Raw genomic sequence first — 26,066 nt, 5'->3', positions numbered from 1 at the left:
TCATAAGTGCCCAATCTGCATGTGAAAGAACTGCGTGTGTTTGCGTGCGTGAGCGAGCGCGAGCGTGCGTGTGTTTGCATCTGTGCATTTGACTGTGGATGTGTGCTTGCAACGGTCCTCCAAGATCCCCCTGTGGCTGCTTATTGAATTAGAAGTGGCCTCTGCTGATACTTAGCTAACATGCAGCATGGATGCATCACCGGTGGCATTTGGACCGCAGCTACAACATGTGTCACTGTCCGCTCGTTAGCTGAGGGCTGCACCTGTGGCTGATTGTCCCGTACGTGGACAACAAACAAGCACAGCTGATAAAGCATAAAATGTTGAGAAGTTGGGAGGATCAAGAGTAAGAAAACAGGATAAACACAAAATACTGACAGATATCTATCATGTAGGTAAAAAAAAAAAACAACTCAGAGGTCAACTGAGTAAATTAACTGAGTTTTTCAGTCGATGTGACCGTGTTGCATAAGGACACAGGAAGGGCTTTGTTATATATTTTCATTTCACAATGACGAAAGAGTCCGTCTCTCTGTGTCTCTGCTCGTCTCCCCAGACAGAACCAGGAATGTCAGAGCTTCCTTTTTTTCCGTCCAGGTTCACTACAGCTTGTTGCTTTACTGGAACATTTGGGATTTGGATCTCATTGAATAATAGTGATTTTTTTTCTCTCTCTCTCTCCCTCCACACCCGGACATGAAAGGGACTAGTTTCGTTATTTGCATTTTTATGCCTGAGTGTATTTTTCAAGTGGGAATAGAAATTCTGTGAGCAGTGTCGAGTCCCAGCGCTGCTGTGTCCTGGAGTGCATCAGTCTGCCTTTTCATCTTCACCCTACTCTAACTGCTCTCTGCTTTTCTTCAGCCACACCACAGTTCCTCCCTCTGTCTACCTCTCACTCTGTCTGCTACTATTTCCTTTATTTTCTCACTTTTATCACAGTGCTAGGCTCAATTTTGGATTCTGTGTTTGTTTTCATTTCATCTAAGAAGAGTTACTGTAATAAATTAATTCGTGTTGTATTACAAGCATTGTTGTTGGTTCCCATCTCTTCCTTTAACCCATTGATGAGTGACAGCCCTGTAAATGAGAATATTCCTTTGAATGAGCGAGTTGAATGAGTGATTCATTGTCTCTGTCCCTCTGTCCACACCGACGTTTACTTTCTCCTTCTGCTATCTCCGCTGCTCAGTCTGCTGCTCATCTTCATCACCACACTTCTCCTGTTCTGTTTGTCTTTGCAGCTTTCCAGCCAGTTTCCATTGCTACCACAAGAGCTAAGCTTGTCTTATGCACACCTGCAGGGATTCTCAAATTGCACCACAGCAATGTGCTCAGAAAGATTCACAGCGCTTCTCCTTCTATTCTTCTGCCCCAAAATTGGACAATTAGTGCCAAAACTGTTGTCTTGAGTGCCTTGGTTGCAGCGGAAAAAGTGCGGCACCTAACAGCAAGGAAATTGTTGTGGAAATGGCATTTTTTTTTGTGTTAGAGGAGGTTAAAAAGAAAGAACGATGTATGGGTATGTCAGTGCAAGCTTCCCTGAGTGCTATGTAAGAACAGCACAGAAACAATTTCTCTTTCTCCGTATGTCGGCGGTAAAGATGGGCTGCTGAGGAGCTCTCGCCCAGGCAAACAACACAGCAATAAGCCTTGACAGTAATGCGTGTTTATGTGTTTCCCTGCGTAAGTGTGTGCGCGTTTGCTTAAGATTAAATCGTGGCCATTACGCAGAGAGGTTGTAGCTGAGGTGATTAGAGAGCAGCACTACTATTAGTGGGTGATTACATCTCAGTCTATTATTACACAGCAGCAGCTCCTTCGCGATGCAAAAGGCTACGTTGCGCGACACCTCGTAAATCTGAGGCCCACACGCTGCTCGCGCTCACACATAATGACACAATATGTTGTTGTCATGTGTAACCTCTTAAATCATGTAGCATTGATGATTATTCAGTTTGAACTCCAGTTAAGGAGTTTTGATGTTTCGCTACGTGATGAGAAAAGGCACAACTCCGGGGTGGAAGAGAACCTCTGCAAACCCAACAGGGTAAACAAATAAATGCACGGTGCTCAGCTTAAAAACAAGCTTGTTTTTCTTATTTTTCCATCCGACAGCAATGATAACTAGGTTTGTTTGTAGCGTGCCACACACACACACGCATAAACATAAATTTCTTGCAACAATACAGAGGAACAAACACACACACACACACAGCTGGCCGAGTCGAACAGAAACATTTATGGAGCTGTCGACATTGTGTGTATTTATGGATGCAATCTGTGAGGTCAGATTTATTACTGTCAGAAATGGGCGGAATTATTTCTCTTTAAATAATTAGTTTTGAACCACACACACAGTCGCGCACACACACACACGCAGTCTTTGCATATTGATTTGCACATTGATTCAGGGGATATTAAAGCTCTGATGTTATTAATCATTGCTGATTATGTTTTCAGTGAGTTGACTAATGATGGAGGAGAGGAGAGGACAGGATTGTGTTTGCAGGTTACGCAGAGCAGAGGCCGGCCACCGGAGCCCTGCAGCTCAGTGCACTTCCTCGTACATAGACGGGACATAACATACATTTTTAAACTGGCTGAATGTGTTTGCTCCGTGTGCACTGGACCAAAATATGTTGGTAGAATAATGATAAATTCCCAAATTATCTGCCTGCGCACTCCATGCTCCAGTCGTCCTTGTGTTTGTGATAGTTACTGCACAGTTTGGATGCTACCAAGCCGTTTAGTTACAGTAAATTATTGAACTGTTCTGTATGTCTGCGCATTGATTGATGAGTCCGGCGGCGTCCTGCCCTTGCCCTCTGTGATATGAAGGAAAGATTGTGTGACATGATGTCATCCCATCGGTGCAATCATAGCCGGACACAGACCCTCATTAATAAGAGCATCGTTACGTCGTGGCAGCTCACAGGGATGGAGAAAAGAAGGAGAGGGTCGGGGGAGAAGTCGAGGGGGGAAGGAGCAAAGGAGAGAAGGTGAATGAGAAGTGAGTGTGAGGCAGGAGGCAGTGAAGAAGAAAAAGAAAACTGTGGGATGCCAGAGGAATGGAAAGAATAACAGTAGAAGGGCATGAGATCAAAGGAGTGAGGGAAGAAATAAAAAGCAAATGGAAAGAAGGAAGGAGGGAATAAGGTGGATGTGCATCTGCCAAATCTGTGACACTGGTAGAAGTCAGTTGTTTTCGCCATCAGTTCTCCTTCACACAACAATGGCCTCATGGTTTTTCTTTGTGTATGTGGTTAAATTCATTAGCCAGTCACTTTCAGCCTGTTCTCACTCCCAAAACGTCAAATACAGCAGCTTTCTTCAGTGGCCTTATGCCTCAAACTATGTTTTTTTCCCTACTGTTCATACTGTCATTACTGTATGTAACCAACCTGACCAGGCCTGGTTGAGATCCAGCTGATCATCCATCGCAGTGAGCATCATTTTTGTGTGTGTTTTGTTTTTTTGTGAAAATAACTCTGTGCAGTCATGTAATGAGTGTGGATTAATGAAGTCTGCTGTTTGGAGACTGGTGAGGGTTGGCCACCAGTAAACAGTCTTTTTGATTCAAGAGACTGTAAATTAAACATAATGCTTCACGCCACATCCATGTTTTAGTAATTGTTTGTCTTTGGGTGCGGTTTTATGAAGGCAGTGTTGTTCAGGGGGCCGGTGAGCACACACCACTGGCAGACTGTAAAGATCACTACCTTATAAATGGGCTTACCACACAATGATAATGTAACTGTTAATACAACATACAAAGTAAAACAAGTTTTATGTGCAAGTTAACTTTAATACTGTAATAAAATAAATGGAAACCAGCTGATAACTGGAAGTCAGGGTAAACATCTACGGGACTAAGGTTAGCTTTGGAAAATGTTTGTTAATAGTTAAATTATAGTAGGACACAAAACATTAGAAACTGTCCTTTGTTGGTCTGCCGCTCATTCTCTTCTCCTCTGCCCTCCAGGTGTGATGCCAGAGCGGCAGTTCGGTGGAACGCAGTTTGTTTGCAGTGTGGTCGCCTCGCACGTCAGCCACCAGCCCTCCTCCAGCTTCAGCTTCGTCTGGATCGCCCCACCGCCTGGCACCGGCTGCGTCAACTTCCTGTAAGTCACGTCTGAGCGTATGTGTGTAAAAGAGAGCAGTTCATAAGAAATTTCAGACAAGTCGATGTGATGCAGACTGGGACCTTTACAGCTGCCACCCGTCTAACCCAGACATGGAAGTCGTAAACTGTAACAATAATATCCGTTAATGTTGTGTGGCTGCATATTGACCCAGTTAGCCTTGCGAGGCTTATCAGCTGACATCATGGGCGGTGTTTTCTCTGTCAGAGCCACAGAGAGGATGTTAAAAGGTCATCCGGTCAGAGAAAACATGCAGAATGACTGGAAAGAGGTTAAACTGGGGACATGATCCTCATGCTTGACATTACCCTGCTGAGAAGCAACAGAAATATCCTCATCCTCTCACTCGGTCCCTCTGCCTCATTGGAAAATGTGTGAGTGGGGAACAGATCCACCCTTCCCCCGAGGATGGGCGTGATACAGACTCAAACTGACAAACTTTTTGAGAAAGAAAAACTTCATGAAAGCATTAATAAGGAGCAGTTATCCCCTCTCACTCATACAAATGGCTCCTATTAGAGGCTCAGGGTGGATTTTTAGCCCATTGCAGCAAACTGTGGGGCTGTTGCTGAGGGATGCTGCACAGGTGTGTTTGTGTACACGTTACTGCGTTTCCCTGAAGCTTACATGTTGTTTGATTGGCCCAAGATCTTAATACATCTGAGAAGAGCCGTGGTCTTTTTCCTTTTTGTCATTTTCGTTCCCTCCATCATGTTCTCCGTCTCTATCTGTTGGAAACATCCTCTAACTCTCTTTCCCTGTACTTCTCTTGGCTGCTGATTTACAGCCACATGCTGATAATCAGTCAAAATGCAATTAGCAGCTGTTGCTGGAGAAGCATAAAGGAAAAGGGAGGACTCCAGTAACTCTGCCCCATGCAAAGTCACAGCAGCACATTAAAAAGATCTTTTAGAAATTCGCTCAAATATTGGAATATTTATACATCTGACTCGGGTACTGCTCACATTTCTACATCAAGGGCAGTGTTTTTCCGAAATGAAACCGAAGCATGAAAACATCATAATGATTTGAGTCCTTCAATAGTCAAATCAAACTGCAAACTAATCTCTTATTTTTTTTTCTTCTTTTATTACCAGCCATCCTCTTTCCAAACTTGAAAGACATTGCAAATTGCACATCAGTGTTTCACAACTAAATTAATCATTTTGGCAGTACTGACAAAAATCCCTCAATGAATTCCTGGAGGGACACGATAGACTATCAGACAGAGACTTTTATGGACAGACTGACAGACAAGGATTCAGTCGGGGAATTTGCTGAAGTGGAGCTGCCATTTAGACAATATCCACAGAGCCAAACAGATTTACTGCCTTTTTTGTCTGCCAGCAAACACATTTACTGTCGAGCGTGTGTCAGCTTACGAGGATTGTGTGTTTCCTCAGTGTCTGTGTGTGTGTGTCCATGCGTGTGCTGTGTGTTCGCGTGGTGCAGCAGTGTGCCAGTGCTGATGACAGTGGGGCTGGCAGGGGGCCACAACTGTATGACAATAGGGGCCCCTGCGGCTGACCTTATCAAAGTCAGCCAGTCACACTCCAGCTGGCTGGAGACTGCTCCTTACATACACACACACGCAAAGACAGGCACACACTCTTACTGCACCCTTTTCCAGTTCACAGCCCCCATCTCCACCAGTATATCCTCACATCTAGAGTTGCCCTCTCAGGGTTCAGTGACGTGACTGGACGGGAGAAATTCAACGAGAGGCCCTTGTGACGAAAGCCAGGGTTACCTTTGGTGCCACATGTGTTTTTCCAGCACTGAACTGTCAGCGTTATCACTCTTTAGGTCGAGATGTGATCAGACGACTGTCATTTCCTCATATTTCCTTGATTTTTTATAAAAAAATTCGCCCATGAAGAGCGGTTTTATGGCAATCACTTTAAAAGTCGAGCAAGATAATAAAAAATGTGCATGTAAGAGAGATTGACTGTACAAAATGTAAATAATGGAATGTCCTACCCTTTCCCACACTACTCCCACCCTGACTGATACAAGGACCATACTCCACAGGCAGTGTCTATGAGTGTTTAAATTAACGGCGCAGACATCCTATGTCCTTCACAGGGCTGGAGCCGGTCCGCCGCTGCATCAATATGGGGCCTGTGAGCAGTTTTATGGGCCATATTGTGGGAGTGTCGCTGGTAACAGATCACTAGCAGGAGTGTGATAGAGTGCAGTGACGTGGGCATCCAGAAGAACTCATTTTCTGGGTGGCTGTAAATTGCCACCTTAAAGAGAAGGGGAGGCCTTGGAGGAGGAGAGGAGAGCAGGCAGGGGAGGTGGAGGAGTGGGGAGAACACACACAGACAAACAAGTCACTAAAACTAGTCACTCACCAGACAATCAGCATGAGTTTTGAAAATGATGGATCATTTCAGCTGTTTGTCAAGCAAAAATATCAAAAAACATTCGCTAGCTTCAGCTTCTTACATACAAAAAGGAGGTGTTATCTCTCTATTTTCATACATTTTACAGACATAATTTTTTATTAATTAATTTAAAAAACAACTACAAGATTAATCAGTTATAAAAGTGATCATTAATTGCAGCCTTAATAGGATTCTCAGCAGCTATTCCTGCAGCCGTCAAAGTGAAGTTAAACTGTCAGCCAGGAGCGAACCTTTCCTTACACACAAAATGCAAACCAGCTCTTGCTTTAATAATTGCATAAAACACAGTTGTGTCCCACTTTTTATTCTTCTTGCTCAGACTTGTCAGTCCACACCACGACATAATGCGCTGAATGCTTTGCTGCACTTAACGGAGGTGAGAATGGTTAAAAGCCTCGTCTGGTGAATGCAGAGATGCACTGGTGTGTCTCTTCCTTTCTTTGCCTTTCTTCTGCTTCACTTGCAGCCTCGGGGCAGTCAGGGCTGTGCGTGTGTGTGTGTGTATGTGCGTGTTTGCGTGCGTGTGTGCATGGGGTTTTATATGTAACAACGGCCACATTCAGAGAAACACATTCAAACATAACTCATAACTTGTAAGTCTTGCGAGTGTACGGGTGCTGTATGACTGTATCTGTGTGCACACGTGCAGCCCTGCATGAACACGTCCTTGTGTGTTGATACATGCGTATGTGAGATTTTGCAGCTGCAGTGTTTTGTGCTGTCTCCCTGTGGATCTCTGACAGCTGCATAGAGATTGCTTTAATTACTGCATGTGAGCCCCCTTCCCAAAGTGTTCCCCTGAGGATGGGGATGTCTGCAGATCTGATGCTGCTCTGTTCCTTTATGTCACGGCATGCTGTGTATGTGTGAGTTTACATGCATGTGTGCATTTCTTTGCAAACACTCATGTGTTTGTTCTTTTTCTACATCTCTGCGCTACCTGTGGTTCCTCTGTGGAGTCCTCAACTGATTGAAGCCACTTGTAGGAGCAATTAGGAGGAGAAATAGAAATAGGGCAGGTGGGCGCTAAAACACTCTCTTGTCTTGTTAGCTGTAATTGAAAAGGAACAGTTCCAGTGCTGTAATTACGCGGGCGTTGCTGTGTTGTTGATACTGCCATCTGTTCAAAGTAGGCAGGTCTGTGTACACATGAAGTTTGTGAAACACGCGCTACGGTGTTGCATAGTATGCGGCTGACTGCTGCATGTGAACACAGCCTGATTTGGCTGCTAAGCAAGAATGGCTGTAGCTGGACGCTGTCATTTTAGAGTGAGCTGCAACGTGCAGTAGATGTGCTGCTGATTGTAGGCGTGCTGATAAAGATCTGGGTTGACCTTTCTATTTTGTGACAATAATGTGTCCTTAAGCTCATCCAGTCTTGTTGCTCTGGTAATCAGGATGATGGACAGTTTGTTAGATTAATCGGAGGTCAGAGTTCAGACATCAGGCCGACAGATGACCTGTCTTACCCAGCACCTAATTTCTCCTGGTATTAGTCTTCTCCATTGATTTCCTATTACTCAAGTCAATCTTTCAGTCTGTTTGAACATAAAATCACTGGTTAATGAGCTCCCCTCATCACTAACACTCCATACTAGCCTGTGGCAGTGTGACAGATTCACTGTAGACATTGGGCCAGTGAAAATGAAAGATTGGTTCAAGGTAATCGCACTTTGGCATTGTAGATATAGAAATACGGGGCAGAAATGTGAAGCATGACAGAGCACATAAATCTGATCCGCTTTTTGTCTCCACAGACCGGCCAGAGCTGCAAATCTGGCGCAGTCCACCCATATAATTCTAATTTTCATATATCACACATTCACATATAAGACAGCAACTCTTATATCTCTCATATTCATGTGCTTAACCTTTCTTAAACTTTAAGAATGTGCCAGTTTTTCAGGATTTAACAGTAAATCAAAGCTGTTAGAGGCAAACCCACTCCCGTGCTCCTCAGATCACAGCCCAGACTCCTGTTGCTGTTTACCCTAAAGGTCTCTGCATCCATGATATGGTCTTATTTCCCAAGGGGCGGCCCATGACCCCTGTAATTATACACATACACCTGTGTACACAGAGACACACATGCACACACATGCACACCCACATACATGCATATTGCACATCAGCGCTCTGATCAATACTGCCACAAATTGTCCGCATCACATCTGTGCTGCACCAACATCACACTTTCATCAAGAGGTCACCATCACACCTGCTGGGACGTTGACCTCCTTATCAATTCTAGATGAAATGGCGCGTGGAGAGTGAACCATGCTCAGGGGAGAGGGGGCACGCTCCACATGTATTTTGTGAGAAATGATTGCTTCACATTCTGCGCTGTCTGTTGCTGCAAATGTGCCCGGTTGTGACTGACAAGATGAATTACAGACTTGACTTGTTGTGGGGATTCATCCTGCTTTTGTTGACTCTCAGTCAAAAAGGTAGATTCTTCTTCTTCTTCTCCCCAGCTTGTCCCAGTCTAACCCTGAGAAAGTGAGGAAGGGCGGGTTTTCTCAGACATCTTTTTTTTTTTTTGAAGTAGCTGCCTTCAAGACTAAATCAACAACAGAAAATCAACAGCTTTTTTAGACTCCACTCTTTTTTTTCCTCCTCACATATTTACTCCTAACTGCTGTTGTTTTCCTAATCCCCCTAATTATGACTCGCTAACTGTAGTCAAGGTCAATTGCTCTTCTCCTGGCTGTATGCTGAGCAGTAACTGCACTTCTTCTGGCACTATTTGGAGCCGTAACTCTCTGTGACCCTGTGCTAACAAGCAGGTAATTTGCCAAACAACTCCCAAATCCCTGCTCTGTGGAGCTTCATTAAATTTGCATGTTCTCCAAGAGCCTTTTTCAATTAATTAATTAAGGGGCGGAGGGAATGAGGGGGGTAATGTGATTCCACGAAGCCAGTCACACCCTCTGAGGCCCTGATGGGGATGAAAATATCAAGGTTGGGTCGAAATCAAAGCTCTTGATCGGCGGTTTTATGGATAACTGAGGCAGTGGATTCTTGTTTCCCTTTTTATCTGCCTCTCTCATTATCCTGTCTTTACTTCTCCATCTTCCTGCCTCTCTGTTCCTTTACCTGTTGTCCCTGATTGTGGTGCCCAACCCACAGCTGGTCCTCAAACATGGAAGATAAATCAACCAATTAGGGTGTATTATTTTAAGGGCTGGGTCCAAATGCACCAAATCAGCGCTGGCGACTGGAACTGCGCTCCACTCATATTAATCATGATTACCAACAGGCCTAGTGAGCTGGGAGAGAAAATGAGCTTTTAATTGGGATTTGAGGAGAAGGGGATGGGAGAGTCGTCTAACGAGGGAAGAAGTGCGAGGTAACGTGTGTTTTCTCCCCCCTCAGATGTAGTAGTTCACGATAGCATTGTGAAAAACCTGTAACAGAAGTTTGTTTGTGTGGTCAATATTCAGTGCACATTGCGGTCATACAGATAGCACCAGCTATATTTAACTGCATGTATATGGCTTTAGGGTAAATCAGCCACCAGTGCGCCCCGCTGTGTGTGTGTGTGTGTGTGGTTAGCAGGGAGCTGTCAAGCTGGCTCCTGGGGGATACTTATGGCCGACAGCAACATGTAATCTAACATGGAAGACATGCCTGGTAATTACCCACTCCAGGCCCTTTTGGGAGCTCTTTGAGTGACAGCCTGTCCATCTGCATACATGTTAAAGCTCATATGTGGCTTGGAGTGTGTGTGTGTGTGTGTGTGTGTGTGTGTGTGTGTGTGTGTGTGTGTGTGTGTGTGTGTGTGTGTACATGTGGACTGGATCTCTGCCCTTCCTCACATGCCTCTCTATTTGACAGCAGATTGTGGACTTTGAAAGACAAGGCCATCTAACCCCCATCTCTCTCTCCTCTCTGACCAAATCCCAATCCCCCTCCCCCTCCATTTATCCATATCTCTCACTCAATCCTTCTCTTTTTCTTCATCTTCCTCAATCCCCCTCTCCCTCTCTTTCCCATCTCCCAGATTTTCTCCTCCTGACTAATGAGAGGGGAGAGGATGACACTTATTTTCACAAGATGAATGATCCCTCGTTTGAATCAGAGAAGGAGAGAGAGGAGAAAAAAGAAACACCGACACGTTTGGGCCCTTAATTGCTTTTTTCCCCCCCAAAGAAAGTCAAATTAACATTTAGATGTTCAGTAAATGTTTTGTGTATATCAGCGCTGTTCTCTGTGTGTGTGTGTGTGTGTGTGTGTGTGTGTGTGTGTGTGTGTGTGTGCATGCGTTTATGCGTGTGTGTCTCCCAGAGTGGAGACGGTAATGAGAGACACACGCTGAGGAGCCGCTGGAGTGTGACGGCAGGACAGATGCTGGCGTCGCGCTGCGCCGATCACACACACTCCGGCTCAGACTAAATGCCCTCTCCTGGCTACTGTTTTAATGACAGACGCGTTATTAAGTCACACATAGTGAGGAAGCTCGGACGCGCGCACACGCATACACACACTCGTCAAATGAAGCACTTTTTCCCACTGAATGTTTCTCTTCTGTCACTGTTTGCTGGATGTCTTTGTGTTTCATTGGGGGGGAAGAAAACAACATCATTAGAAACAGACAAGTGCTTTTAGACTTTTCAAAGACACATCTGCATAGCTGCATTTTAAAAAGCTTCCCCTCAGAAATACTACAACAGCTTTCACACTGCAGTCAAAAACGGTGCAATATAACAAAGTACAATCCCATTTTATGTTATTTTATGCTTATATTCCACTACAGTATCGTACCTTGTAGGCCACTGCATTTATCAGACACTTTGCAGATTAAGATTTTACCAACAAAACATATCAGTTTTGTCAATTTTAATGCATTGTTGTCGATTAAACAACCCTACACTATATAAAATAGTTGAAATGATATCACATTGACAAGGGCCTTTCTGCTGCATAATAAATACTTTTACTTTTGATACTTAAAGTTCATTTTATTGTACTTTTGCACTTGAATGCAGGACTTTTACTGTGGAGTATTTTTACATTGCTGTATTGCTGTTACATTGCATCTGAGTAGTTCTTCCACTACCGTGAGCTTTGCAGGGCGTTTGTCTCCTACCTGGCTCGGTAAGGGTTACGGTCACAGATGTGTGTGTGTTCAGTGAGTGTAAAAGATGTGTGTGAGGTCAAATGTGCTCTTTGATGGAGCCCCCTGTCCCCCGGCACTTAACAGAATCTGTTTAGTGAACTTGAGCTGCGACTGTGTTTAGTAAATATTTAAGGGCCTTGTTCCTACATCCCCACCCGCTGTTCGTTGCGCGCCATCTTTTATTCATAAATACCAAACTCAAATTAGTTTTCACCCAATTCTGAAATATGAGTGTAATTAAGTATGTTTTCTCCCCAGCTCTGCACAGGCACAAGAGCTCTTTACTAATTAATGAGGGGCCTATTCATTATTCATCAGCTGAGATGAACGAGTAAATGCCTTGGCACCCATAAAAGGCCTGAGTCTGCATGGTGGGCCTGGGTGGGGTAGAGTTTGGGAGGTGCGAGGCAAAATCAACATGGGACCGTGGAGACGGAAAGATGAAGCAGGAGATGGAGAAAGTCTGAAAAATGGATGTGGGCCTCGCTGACGCAGGCACCCACCGTGTTGTGTTCACCTCATGAGGTTTTCCTTATTTTTAATCCTCTCCTCGTCTCCTCCTCTTCTAAATCTGTGTTATAAAGGACAGTGTGTTGACCGGGTGTGGCAGAGCACACACACACACACACACACACACACACACACACACACACACACACACACACACACACAGTATGGACTGCCTGCATTGACATATATTGAATTTGAAATCACAGTGAGATGATGATCAGACCTCCACTTTTTTTGATTTGACTTATATAACAGAAAATGTTGTGTAATGTCTCCAGATCGTGGGAATGTCCCGAATACTGAGACAACAGTGTGTCCTTACATGGCACAGACCGAGAAAAGGGGCCTCTTATTTCCACAAGTGCCCCTTGAAGGAACTTTCTCACTGTATGTGGGTGGCTCACATAGTTCTGTGTCAGTGTGTGTTTTTAGCGTGAGGTTGCTCTGATTTACAAGCCACGGATGATGTTCATAATTAAAGGCAAAGCCAAACTACGACGTTAGACACAAGTCTGAGTGTCAGACGGATGAGACGAGACTCCAGTTGCCCGACTCTCCTCGATGCACAAGCAGTAATGCTGCGAGCAGTCCATGAGGAAACACACCCTGGCTGTGATATTTATCCTCTTTATGTTTTTGACCTCAATCCCACTCCAACTGTTTCCCTCTGTGTATTATGCGGGGAAAACACAGGTCAGAGTGGTGTAATACAGCTTTTAGTAGCCATCTAAAAATGTTCTGTTGTGTCATGTTGCACAGGACTTTCTTCATGGGGGCACTACACATCCCATTTTGCTGCTGCCACTGACTAGAATGAGCTAAACGCCTCAAGGGCTCTAAAACTTTACAGTCTTTCTCACAATAACTCATTCCAAGGACTCTGAAAATTGCAGCTTCTTCCATACTCTTTCCGCCTCAATCTCCCCCCTGTGTCCCAGTTATGGGCCTTTATTTTTCTTGTCTTTCACTCTTTATCCCATTACTATTATCCACTGTTTGTGCATTATAACAGCTCCTGTATTGTCATTGCTATTGTTGTCATTGTTATGGTAAGGGATGACAGTTCTGTACCGGAGAGCTGCTTCGTCAGTGTGCATTTTTACTAATGTAACTCTGCTATTGCAAACTACATGTCTGCAGTGCAGCAGAGCATGTCTCAGTGTCTGTGTAAAATATCCCACCGCACTCCGAGCCATTTCACCCTCTTAGACTTTTAAAGCTTGCTCCGTTTTCAAATGAATAATGCATTTCATGGCCATCGGAAGGAAATTCATATTACATTCCATACATACCGCACGCAACATGCAGTTGGATTTACATTGGCATGCAAGAGCGTAGTGTGGTAGTGCAGAAGATATTTGATAACCCAATAAAAAACAACTGTATATAGAATGAGGTGAATAAGGAAATATTCCAGTCAATATTATATGAAATGATAACTAGAAGAGTGCAGATCTCCAGCAGGATTGTCTGGAGCCATGTGGTTATTGAACAGGAAGTGCAGGGCAGGCTGCGGCAGCGATGTAAAATGTCAAATGCCAACAGCAGAATCTGCCAACACCAATGTGTCCGCCATGTACGATGCAGAAACTAGCAGAAACAAGATGCCAAAACTGAAGCAGCTGTAGATCACTGCGGCTCCTACCGGCCAGAGGAGTGAGGAGTCAGCACTTACCGGCGGTATAAACGGAGCACTCATAAAAAAAAAAAAGAGGTTTTTCAAAGATTTTGAATCACAGCAACTACAAAAGGACCTGGCAGAGATAATTATCCTTTTAGTCACAGGATGTGCAGTCATACCAACAAGACCTCCAGCTTTGCTCAGCGGTGACTGACTTGCACTGTGAGAGGAGATTGATGAAGCTGTGTATGTGTCGGTAGACCAGCTCACTGTCCTGCTCTTTTTTTTGTCATTATTGTCATATTATCAGATTCCCTATGTGTAAATTCAGCCTCAGAGGACCTTGTTTTTTCCTGTTTTTATCTATTAACCAAAGTTGCATCATAATAAACTTCATGAAATGTCTGTGCCAGATTGATCTTCATAAATTAAGGACAGACCAGTTCATTTTCTCTTGTGTTAATGCTCTCCTTCTCTTTCTGTCTTTTTTCTATCAGAGCCACAGCAACACATCGAGGACAGATCATTTTCAAGGATGCTCTGGCCCAGCAGCTCTGTGAGCAAGGAGGTGAGTAACAGTGGCAGGACCAACACAAATACACCCGACTCCCCCTTTATGACAGAAACATGAGCGTATACTGCACTTGCAGGCGTATATATTCATATGTGAAACGACACCTATATGTTGAAGCACACACGTGCACCGACACATATATACCGCACCCCCTTCTCACTTCCCATTACTGTCCATCATATGCACAGATTGTCAGAATATGGATGACACAATATGGTTGATATGCTGCTTCTTCATGACAGTGGCATTGCAGCACTTCCTGGCTCTCTTTCTGCCTAATGATGCAGCCAGAGCCAGAGATATTTGGATGTCCTATATTGCCAGCTTAATTTCAGCTTATGCTAAACTCAGCTTTTTTTTCTCTCTCTCTCTCTCTGTCGGAGATTTACGCTTTATGGCCGACACTTCTTACATCCACTTTCTGTGACAGCCTTAAGTAGCTATTGACAGACAGTGCAGTCCCACTCTGCATGCTGAGTGTGTATAATTGCTTGTTTACAGGAAAGAAGCCTCCTCCTCACTCAAGAACTCCTCCTTGTAGATCAAATTTGACTTTAATGCTCAAAGTGGAGAAGTACACTAACTGCTGCTGGGGTCTTCTCACTAAGTGTTTCAGGGAAAAAAAACAACCAAATTTCAGCTGTAAAATATATACTTAATCTCTATTAGAAAAAAAAAACCTCTGTGGCAAATGTCTGAGGGCTCCTCATGACAAGTGTGTCCCTCAGCAGGTCATTGGAGACACTACTGCTGATTGTAACACATGCCAGGAAGAGAGTGTTCAACTTCATGGCTCCATGCCACTTGGAAAGATGGGGCACAGAGCCCTCAGTCAGGCCTGGAAGAGTGACAGAGAGAGAGCGGCAAGGCTCTTCTCCTCTGTCTCCTCGCCCGAGAGCTCATCCTCTCACCACCACTGACACACTGCCCCAGTCTTCTCCCTCTGCAAATGAAATATCTACAGCCAACAAGAGTCACTTAGTTGTTTTGTGCCAAGGCCCTGCAGTATCACACTAATACACAACTACTCTCAGCAGACAAGCTGGAAAGCAGAGATTTAGACCTTACAAGGCCTTGGAGGAGGCAAGTTGTGAATGGGAGCAGACAGAGAAAGTAGCAGTGAGGTACTGTAAAAAAGAAAAATCTGCACAGAACATATACAGGTATGAGAGCTATAGAGGGAAAGGAGGTGGGAGGACAGTGGGGACAGTGATGAGGGATACACAGGAGCGATAGCAGAGGGATGTAGAGCTATAAATTACTTGTGTCAGTAATGACAGTTTCTGTCTAACTGGTAAAGGAGAGATGGGAGAGCACAAGGACAAAGATGGTAGGATGAAGATATAGTAGTAATGAGAAACCTGAAGGGTGAGTGTTGTATGGAGGTAGTGGGTGATTAAGGATCTTTGGCCAAAGAAAAGTGGGGAAGCAGTACATGTGAGCACGCGGCCGACCTTGTTGTAGGCTAATTCCTCTGACGGCCAATAATGCAAAGCTCTCTCTGTCGCTGAACTACGCCAGGAAATCTGAATTACAAATGAGAAGTGAACATGCCGTAGGCAACAGAAGGCGAAAGGAGACAGAGGAGGGATGAGAGAACGGAGGAAACAGAGACAGACACGGGTCTGATCATTTTTGGTCTCTTGTGGATTGTCCGGACAGAGACAAGCATCGTTTCTCTCTGCTCCACTGATCTGACTCACCGTAGTCAGTTCCTCTTCCTCTTTCCAAACCAAAACCTGCAACTTCAAAAGAGCTGTGCAGATTAAAAAAAAAAAAAAAAAAATCATGAAACGGGAATGTGCAAGGTACTCGACATAAAAACGAAACCTGGGAACTTCTTTGACATGAAACAAACTTTGCCGTGGTGTAGCCAAGGCTGCATTACTGTGTGGAGATTGGTGTGAAGTGTTGTGTGAAAAACTAGACATAAATCATTTATTTTAACAATTGTTCTTTATTGAAAAGCTGCCTTCATTGCCCCTTATACACTGATGAAGACTCGCGCTGGCTCATCCATGATTTCATGAAGGATTTTTAACATTCAAAATCAGAGAGCCTTGGATCCCCTTTGGACAGCCAACCAATACCATAAACTTGAATTACTAGTACGCTGGTCACTGTTTTCTTCATTTTTTTTTTTCCTTGAAGAACACCTGATGTTTTTCCTTCAGTTTTTATTGTTCTTGACCCAGTGCAGCACTCCCCTCTTTTTTCTTATACATAAATTGTGTTTATTGTGTTAATTCCCTTAAAGCCAGACGTAGCAGCAGGTGAGACCTGTAGACTTTTCCCTCCTGGCAGGAATCAAACAGGCTACCATCCCAAATTCAACCGCAGAGTGGCAAAGTGAGTGCAGGCTGCTCTGAGCAAAGTTACTTCAAATCTAGGCATTAGCATTCAAAGTGGAATAAAAGATACGGGGCCCAGCTCAAGCCACTTCAGAAGTTCATATGCTTAAGATTCAAGCTTTGAAGAGCTGGAGAAATGGAAGCTATCTAAAGCAGGGTTATGATCCATGGAGGAGAGGGAGGGAAGGAGGAGAAGAGGAAGGAAGCGATGGAGGAGAGAATCAGAGGGCAAGCTGCTCAAATAAGAAGGCAATCAGGGATGATCAACCGGGTCGGCGATTTAAGAGCAAATGGGCAGATTAGCCAGGAAGCTAGAAAAAGAAGGTAACTTTGCAGCTTGAATTTGAGCTTAGCCTGATAAAGAGACGGAGGAATAAACTCTAATGTAAATAAGAGATTTAAGGATAAAGAAAGAAGAGGAGGGGAATAAGCCTTTAACGCGCTGCGGAAGGTCTGACACGCAGCACTTTGCCTCTCGGTAACAGAAAGCCTCCCTGCAAGTTCATTGAGACAGGTGTCTGTTTTAATGTTTCCACTCTGAAGCCTGCTGAGATATAAGCAAAGGGCGGATTTGTGTGTGTCTGCGTGTGTGTACATGTGTGTAAAATAATCTGTCTAGCGGTGTTGGGGGATGCGTGGTCCCAGACACACTGCTCTCAAAGCTCCTTTCTGCTGTGCCGGCACCCTTCTTCACCCCATGCCTTCATTCAACATCCAATTGATCCCTCCAACTTCCCTTCGACTTTGTTTTGATCTACACACCATCATTTTACTCAATAACCAGCACGGAAAAACGCCCTTATATTGCTCTTATTTGTGGATTCAGAAGACAAAACTAATGGGACTCTGACAAATACTGCTGCAACCAAACCAAATGAAATACACAGCACAACGGAGCAGTTTGTGGCGCCAATCAGCACATTGCCAAATTGTTTGGACAGGCTCCTGGAGACGCTTTAAAGCATGACGCGGCAAAAATGCAAATTACCGCCACGGTTTTAAATGACTGCAAGTATGCGAACAGACAGGCAGGAGGATGAAACAGAAGTACATTTCCGCTCCTACTGAGCAACCATAAAAAGACTTATTAAACACAGATGAGAAGAGCCAGGGCAGGGGATGAAGAGAGGTAGGTGTGGGCTAGGAAAGGGTGCTCTGCGCTAAAAGGGTGGAGCGGTTGTGGCCGTTGAATGGCGCTGCAGGCCGTCCATCAGCTCTATCTCCTGACAGCAGGGCCAGCGGTCCCTGCTTCCCGCCCAGCATCGCCAGGTCCTCTCATTTCCAGCAAGGGAATAAATCAGGTCTTTATGGGCCTGGCCGAGTGCACTGCACCCCAGATGGATTATTAAAGGGACATATAACTCAAAGAGGCCACTGCTCCCTGAGGGACGCCAGATCACAGTGCAACAGAGGAGGGACGGGTGGCCTCCACTCTTCCACCTCCTCGCCACCCGCCCAGTCTGCCAGCCAGCCTGCTCGCCTGGCTGAACCCCGGCTCGCCTGCCATCCCTCATCCCTCACCAGCAAGAAGCCTTGAGACCTTGATAGTCTATATTCCGCTTTTGCAACCTGTCTCCTCAAACACTCTTCTCTCCTGTTTTCTCATTTCTTTGTTGTTCTTTCTGCATTAAGATTTTTCCTCTTTTTGTGTATTTTTTTTTTGTTGGAATTACCTTAATTATTTGATGTCAGCAAGCAAGAAAATATGGAAGGAGATGCGTTGTGTTTTCCCCGCTCATCTCCAACACATTGACAGCCAGGAGATGTTTGCCAAAGAGACAAACACAAAAAGCCATAAATGGCATGCTAAATAAGCCTGTCCTCATATTTGAGACACTTGGCGAGACTCCTTAATCCTCGCTATTGTGAGGAAAAATATGTCTCGTCTCTGCCTCGGATTCCACCTTTACTTCCAACTAGAAAAGGTAACACTGAAATTGGAAAATAGTAGTGAGTGTTACTTCTTTGCTGGTCTCCTCTCCACTCACCTATGATTATTGTAATGATGCCAATTGAAGCCCACACAAAGGCTGTGGTTTTCATCGAGTGGAGTGAAGTGGCTGCAGTCTGACCTTGGAGAACCATTTCTTTCTAGTCATTGAAGGCAAAACAACAGCATCCTGCATCCTGGTGAGTCAGTAATTGCAACCGCCAGTTAGACGGGAGCAACGCAACTTCAAACGCGGTTCATGTCGTGAAGGATGTGAGTCAGACGAAGGGAAAAAGAGCAAACGAGAGGAGAACAAGGGAGATTGGGGAGAGTGGGTGCAGTTTACAGGGTGGGGAGAAAAGGAGGAGAGAGAGAGAGGAGATTAGAGCTGGAAGATGGAGAGAAGAGGGGGAGAAGATTTAACATGACTTGTGCCCTGCGCTCTTTGTGCCGAGATGTCTGAGTCTGCCAAAGCTTATGCTCATTTAGTCCCCCCCTAGCATCACCCCAACCCTGCTCATCAGCACCCACCCAGTTTTAGTCCCACTTTAGTTCATTGAAACCCCTTCATTTTTAAGATCCCCTTCTTTTTATTGCTCCTGTTTATAGGTGTGCATGTGCACAGCAGCGAAATAGCAGAGAGAGTTGGGTCAGCGGTGGAAGGCAAAGCCGTTTGTGTCTATGTGTGCATTTCTGTGTGTGTGTGTGTGTGTGTGTGTGTCCCTCTGCATGCTTGTGAGTATAAGCCCTGGCCAGGGAGATACAGGCATTAGCAGAGATGAGCCGCAAATAGAGGAGGCAGTAATTGAAGTCTTTAAGAAAGTGAGAGGGGATTAATCCAAGTGAAATGAGCGCCACTGTCTGCTCCCGATGCACAGAGGGTTAGGCAGAGAGAGACAGAATGGGTGCGGATGGAGGGGTGGGCAGGAGGGAGAGATTGTGATAGAAGGCAAGTGAGAGAGACAGCAGGAGAGCGTGATGAAGCATGGAGAAAGAAAACTGTAAATGAGGCCTTTTTGGAAGCTTGAAGGGATTATCCACCCAAAAAAAAAAAATCTTTGGGCCTTTCTCCAGCCAAATGGCCTCACTAGAAAGACTGGGAGCGATTTAGAAGAGTTTGTTTAAGAGGGAGACGGGAGAAGACTGTAGAGAGCAGAATACCAACCAAGCATTTATTACTGTGTCAGTTTGAGAGAGTGGATTACCAGGAATTGGGTTTTACTACAAGCTCTTTTCAGGTTCAATATGTAAGATGAATGCATGCTCACGTAAACTGAGCGCGCACAACTGCGTATTTTTATTGTCATTCTAATTTAGTAAGATAATAAGGAACAAGGAGAATGAGGGAGTTACACATGCTGGGATTGATAGCTCCTCTAAACATGTTTTGAATCAGCAGACATTGGAGGATTAGAGAGCGAAGAAGGAGGAGAGCGAGGGAGAGGAAGAGGGCCCTTTGATCTGCTTTTAATGGGCTTCATTGTCGAGCCGAGCTCCAGCCATGGAGCTGAGCGTCAGGGCCCACCAGAGCAGCGGCAGCGGCAACAGTCGCAGCCACTGAACCGCCCAGCTCTGTCACACAGGCCACTAAGACTTCAACTTCTACAGTCAGCATGAAACTTTACCAGCGCTCTGTGAATAGTAAATCCATTTCTTAAGTGCCTGCCATTTGGATCCAATGGGAAGAAATGAGGGCAGCTAACAAAAGTGAAGCTTGAGCTCAAAGTAAAGACATTTGCAGAGCCATTACGATAGTAAGAAACCTTTTTTTTTTATATAATCCCCCCTCTCATGATTCAGGTTCTGTTGTTTATGAGGGGTTTTAGGTGGGCTTTCTTAAATGTAAGCCCCTCACTTAGACGAAATTTCAGAACTGCTGTGAGGCTTGAAAGACAGTTTTAAGGAACTTGAGATGAAACTTTGGAATGAGTCCTCACTGCGTTATCTCAGTGTGTTTTATCAGGTGGGCAGGCTCATCCTGGATGGAGAACACTGTGGCAGATTATCCCTCTCTTCAGTCTGCAGTAAGGCTGTCTTAGAAAAAGCCAGGAGAGAGTAAAGAGGCTCAAAGGGATTGAAGGGTGACATGTTCACTTAGGTTAAAGCCACTGTGCCACTCAGTAGTGACTGATCATGAAACAAGGTTAAACTCAAATTCCATAATATGGGCGTGCAACGTAAACTTGCTTGACAAGATAAAGCGACGTGTGCAAGTTGCATTTTGCTTTATTTTCTCAGTGGCTGAGTCCTAAGTATACAACAGGGAAGTTCTCCAGCTCGTTTATCAGCCGGCAGCCTTTTCTTTGTGCAAGTCGGAGTTTAGTAAATGACATCCACCGAGCTGTGTTATGCGTCACACCGTTCTACGTTTCTGTGTGTAGCAGCTAATAAAACAGTTTTATCTTGTGCAATATCTTTTTGAAGGATGTGTGTGCAGTATTTTGGTGCAGGGTATCGTGCAGTATTCTTGATGTGGTCCTGCAGATTGTGCATGTGTGCTACGTCACTGTGTTCTCTTGATGCCTGAGACAAATTTCTCCCACAGGAGACACTAAAGGCTACGCTAACTCTACTCTGACTGTAGTTTCTCCCAAAGCAATCTATCAAAAATGCCTGATTAATTTTTAAACCTCGCTATGCTCTACCTCCTTCATCTTTTTTAGCACAAGGGTTGCACCCATTCTCTGCAACTTTATGATATTATGCCCAAATGTGGATGCATACTGTATTTTACAAGTGTTCTCAGTAATTGAGTTAGAGCCACTCTTTTTTTTTTTTTTTAAAACCATCTTTGATTCATTAAGTCTTAACACTCACTAACCCCCACCATTCACCTCCCTCCTCTTCTCAGAGCTGTGCATCCCCTGGGAGAGATTGATGGTTGAGTTTGTTAGCCAGGCAGTGGCCACAGATTACAGCACACGCGCCTCTGGGGAGGATGGCGGTTAATTGGCATTGAACCGTTAATCATGGCCGCCCGGCCTTTCATTACTGAAAGGAATTAACATCAGCAGCAGCCAGGAGACTGCAGCCGTGGCCGGCCAGGACACAGGGAAAGTTTGTTTCACTCAGAGACGATTTAAGAGCAAGCCCATTTTCCTGCACTTACTGACTTATACACACTTTATTCATACAGTTAACAACGCAAAACTGCACCGTCAGGACTGACATCAGACAGACATCAGACGATAGCTGTAAATACAAGATGTTCCCACTTTATAACTCACAATATGTACCCACTTCTTCTCTTCTTCTCTGTCTTTTTCAGCTCCAACCGAGTCCCCATTGAGACCTAGTCTTGGTGAGACTGCATTTCATTGCATCGCATGTTTGTTTTTCTTGTCTTTTGATGTTATAATCACACAGGTAATTACGGCATGAAAAGACAAGGTGTCGTGCAGATTGTGTCTAACTGTGAGCATATGGTGTATGTGCTTGTGTAGTGGAGCTCCATGGTAAACACGCTGTGCTGCGGGATGACTTTGACTCCAACCTCCAAGGAGAGCTGGACCCGAGCATCTGGTAGGTGAAAAGGTTATGACTGCTCCTGTAATCTTAGGGTGCGGTTGCTACATCTTCGGTGATCTTCCCTTGATCCTTTTTGCTCTTGCTATAACTCCTGTTTTCTCCTCTCTCCCGACCCTCACAGGTCTGAGTGCAGTAACTGTGAGGTGGGCGAGCAGTGTGGTGTACTGATGCATGGCAGAGCTGTGACTTTCTGTGAGCCCTTTGGAGAGCGAGATCTGGTAACTGCCATGTTTGACCACACTGCAACCGCTGTACATTTTACGGCCCATTGACCATACATCCAAACCAACCACTCAGTAGCCACAACCACAACTGTAGTAAATTACAGCGTACTAAGTGTAACCATGGTAGGATCTCATGTTTAAACATCTGTATCTCTATAAATTATCTGCAAATTTCTACTCTATGATGGCATTTTCATAACGATGGTCTGATTGTGGTTAAGGACTGGACGTTTGTCTGGCCTAGTCTAGCTGTTGGAAATGAATTTCACAATAAAAGCATGCATTTAGCAGCAAAACAATTCACATATTCTGCAATTTGCTTAAGCAGACGTTGTCTGGCTCAAGATGTGTGGAAACAGAAGAATTGATATCACTTCTGGCACATCTACAAAAGTCATTTTATGTGTCTCACGATTTCTTTGTTCTATTTTTATTCTTTGTGTCAGCCCATTGCAAGAATTTGAATATAACTTGTACTAGATGCCACTAAATCCTACACACTGGCCCTTTAACTCAACAGATTGCTGCACCTGTTTGGCATCTGTGAGGTTTTGCTCCAGCTGTTTTAGACAAACCTAACCTCTTGGACCGCAAAGTTTAGGAATTTAACAGTGAAAATGAAAGCAAAAGTAGCACAACGGACTAAAATTCCTACCATGAATATTTTACAGTAAAGTACAGTAGTATCAGGATACTGCCAGACTGCCAGTGTGGCAGACACACACACATCATGACAACACACACACACCCACTCATCATTGCTTATCAAACCTTTTCATGCCCTCTTTCTATCATTATAAAGTTGATTTCAGACTGTTTATTCTGCCGTAAGAGATGAAAGCCAGTCGGCGGCAGCGAAGTGTTTAGTGCCTCATGAGTCTATGTACTTCTCTGATAAGCATTTGCTTTGTCTGTCACTGGTCCAAATGTTTGATGCCGCTGCCTGGCAGCTCTTCTGTCAAGTGCAACAAGCGTGCACATCCAGAAACACTGACACATTTACACAGGGATAGTCACAAACACAACATCATCAACAATGAGAACATACATATTCATGTACACAAAGGAGAAAAAAGCTCCACCAACTTTAAAGAGCAACTTAACACCACATGATGTTGTCAGTGTCAGTGATATGAGAAGTGTCTCCAGAAGGGTTTAAGAAAACTTGACGTCATTGTTGAATGTGACTACAGGTGCAATAGACTTCATACTTTAAACCAGAAAGCATCAATGAAACAAAGCTCCTCAGCTAGATGTTAAGTGAAAACCACATTCCCACTTTAGTGCAGCAAATAATACTGAAACTGCCTCCACCTGAGTCGTAGTTGATATTATTTCATTTGATTATTCACGGGTGATATTCTAAACTTCCTCGTCTATCCTCCACAGACCACTGTACCTCTCAACACAAGCACAGCCTCAGTCCTGCAGTTTGCCCTGGGTGAGTATTAAATCTCCACACGCAGAAAAACAATAAGACAGATTTTGTGTAACAGGCTTATGTATGAAACATTTTTAACCCTGTTCAAATATCTTAGCCCTGCGTGCAACAGAAGATCCCTTTGTCATCCTAAAGAAATACCCCTGTGACATGTCAGTAACTGTTACACAGTGTATTTTTGTCTTTCTGTCTCTCTCTCTCTCTCTCTGCTCTGCCTCTCCTATCACAATAATGAATGATTTACAGTATTCTGGAAAGACACCCTGAAGGCCATGGCAGAGTTTTTAGAGGTGTTGTATTTTTCATGTCCATTACATGCATCCACCACTTCTCATGGGAACGCGACTCGGAGGAAATAAGAGTACATACCGGAGCGACAACCCTTCATGTGTTTCTCTTTCTCTCTTTTTCCGCCATCTCTCCATCTGTCTGGCTGCTCTCTTGTTTGCATTAATATGAGTTTGCGATGCAGGACTGTTGTGTACGGAGCTGTTCAGTAGAGCAGTGCAGTGAAGGGGTTCCAGGTTAATGCGCGACTATATTCAGTGGGGATGGAGCGGCACGGCAGGACACTGACCTGACATGGACGCTGCACACTGTCAGGCGGTGTGGGAGGAGGGGGAGAGCATGCATGGGGGAGAGGAAAGGTGGAGATGTGCGGGTTAGCCTGCTTCCTCCATTAGCAACCTTTGATCCCCGCCAGCTCCCACAGCACCCTCACAAATCTGCATTTTAAAGGCGGAAAAAATAGCCTGATCCAACACAAACTCTGAAACAGAAATGCACAAGAACATGGGCGCACATACACACATGCGCTCAGAGAATCCAGCCACGGTACAGAGTCCTACATCAGCACTTCTCCTCCGATCACCTCTGTGCAACCCCTTCACGCCGCCTCCTAACTTCTCTCAGCCCTGTTAAGCTGCTGATCACTTAGTTCCACCATGACACCATTTAGACATAATTTTCCACTTGGCTGAGGGAGGCAATGTGGGAGCAATCAGTCAGAAGAAGCCACCCTGCCGTGCCTGGCTGCCCCTCAGGGCATGCAGAGGATCATTGCCCAGCTGATAAAATTCAATTGTTGAAAAAAGGAAACTCGCTAACACTAGCTGTTCCCTCAACAGGAATGTGTTAACAGTCCTATATGTCTGTCCTGTGTGTGTGTGTGTGTGTGTGTGTGTGTGTGTGTGTGTGTGTGTGTGTGTGTGTGTGTGTATTCCCCAGGCTCAGGCTCCTGTCGGTTCAGTTACTCAGACCCCAGCATCACTGTGTCATACAGCCTAAGTGGTAACACCAACACCTCAGATGAGTGGATCACACTGGAGAAGATCAGGTCTCTCTCTCCTCTTCTTCCTTCTTCCTCATCCATCCCACAGTCCTTCCATCTGTTACGAACACCCGCCCGCTCTTTTTTTCCCTCATTCACACCTCCCCCTCTCAATTTGTCATTCCTCTCCTGTTTGTGTCTCTGTGATCCCCTTGTTTTTCTTTCCTCGATCCCTGCCTCCCTCTGTTTAATCAGCTCTCAAACAGTGGCATAATGTCATGATACTGTCTTCTAAATACAATATTCGGCTGAAATATGTGCATGTTATGCTTTTGTATATACACAGAAACCAACTCACAGACCACCAGCTACTTAATCACTTAAACTCATTCTGAAAACTGCTTTTCTCTCCCAGTTTCACTTCATCATAAGGACATGCAGTGTCTCTCTATATTTCTACATTTCAGCCTTATTTTAATGATTAACGATGATCATTTAACGCGTAAACATATAAGAATGAATCACATACACACACACGGTCACCCAGACCCTCATGTTGTATGTTTTCCTCTCCTGTAGAGCCCCTACCAACAGCAGCACCGTCGTCCACCTGCTCCCCCTGCCGCGTCTCTCCAAGGCTGATGCCGTCCGTCTCCGCTGGAGTCAGGAGGTCCCCCAAGGCCCCGAAGGCTATGAGTCCTGTTGGGGGCTGGATAATGTGCTGCTGGTCAATGCTGCCCACAGAGCCCCCCTCATGGAGGACAACTTGGACCCACCGGACACTGCCAACTGGCTCTTCTTCCCTGGAGCTACCATCAAGGTAAAGTGATGAACCAGTGGATATTTCCTTGGATTTCCTATTATACTATGTATGGATTTTAACTATAATTACCAGCATGAGGTGCTTTTAACCTTAAAGCAGAACATTTCCACGTGAAAGGT

The 26,066-nt window shown here is 44.7% G+C and overlaps 1 protein-coding gene across 4 annotated transcripts in view; it reads left to right on the top strand.

The window, feature by feature from the left end:
• The window catches only part of reln (reelin), an 89,277-nt gene that overhangs the window by 31,411 nt on the left and 31,800 nt on the right, over positions 1-26,066 (top strand). For all 4 annotated transcript variants that reach the window (XM_076732667.1, XM_076732664.1, XM_076732665.1 and 1 more), the window contains exons 3-10: positions 3,986-4,124; positions 14,304-14,374; positions 21,930-21,962; positions 22,105-22,183; positions 22,311-22,407; positions 23,803-23,854; positions 25,082-25,190; positions 25,704-25,944. In XM_076732667.1, the coding sequence (XP_076588782.1) occupies positions 3,986-4,124; positions 14,304-14,374; positions 21,930-21,962; positions 22,105-22,183; positions 22,311-22,407; positions 23,803-23,854; positions 25,082-25,190; positions 25,704-25,944 (821 nt within the window). The remainder of the gene's footprint in view (positions 1-3,985; positions 4,125-14,303; positions 14,375-21,929; positions 21,963-22,104; positions 22,184-22,310; positions 22,408-23,802; positions 23,855-25,081; positions 25,191-25,703; positions 25,945-26,066) is intronic.

This window comes from Chaetodon auriga, chromosome 6, assembly GCF_051107435.1.
Source record: "Chaetodon auriga isolate fChaAug3 chromosome 6, fChaAug3.hap1, whole genome shotgun sequence".
Classification (NCBI taxonomy): domain Eukaryota; kingdom Metazoa; phylum Chordata; class Actinopteri; order Chaetodontiformes; family Chaetodontidae; genus Chaetodon; species Chaetodon auriga.
This window is presented reverse-complemented; position numbering and strand designations above follow the sequence as displayed.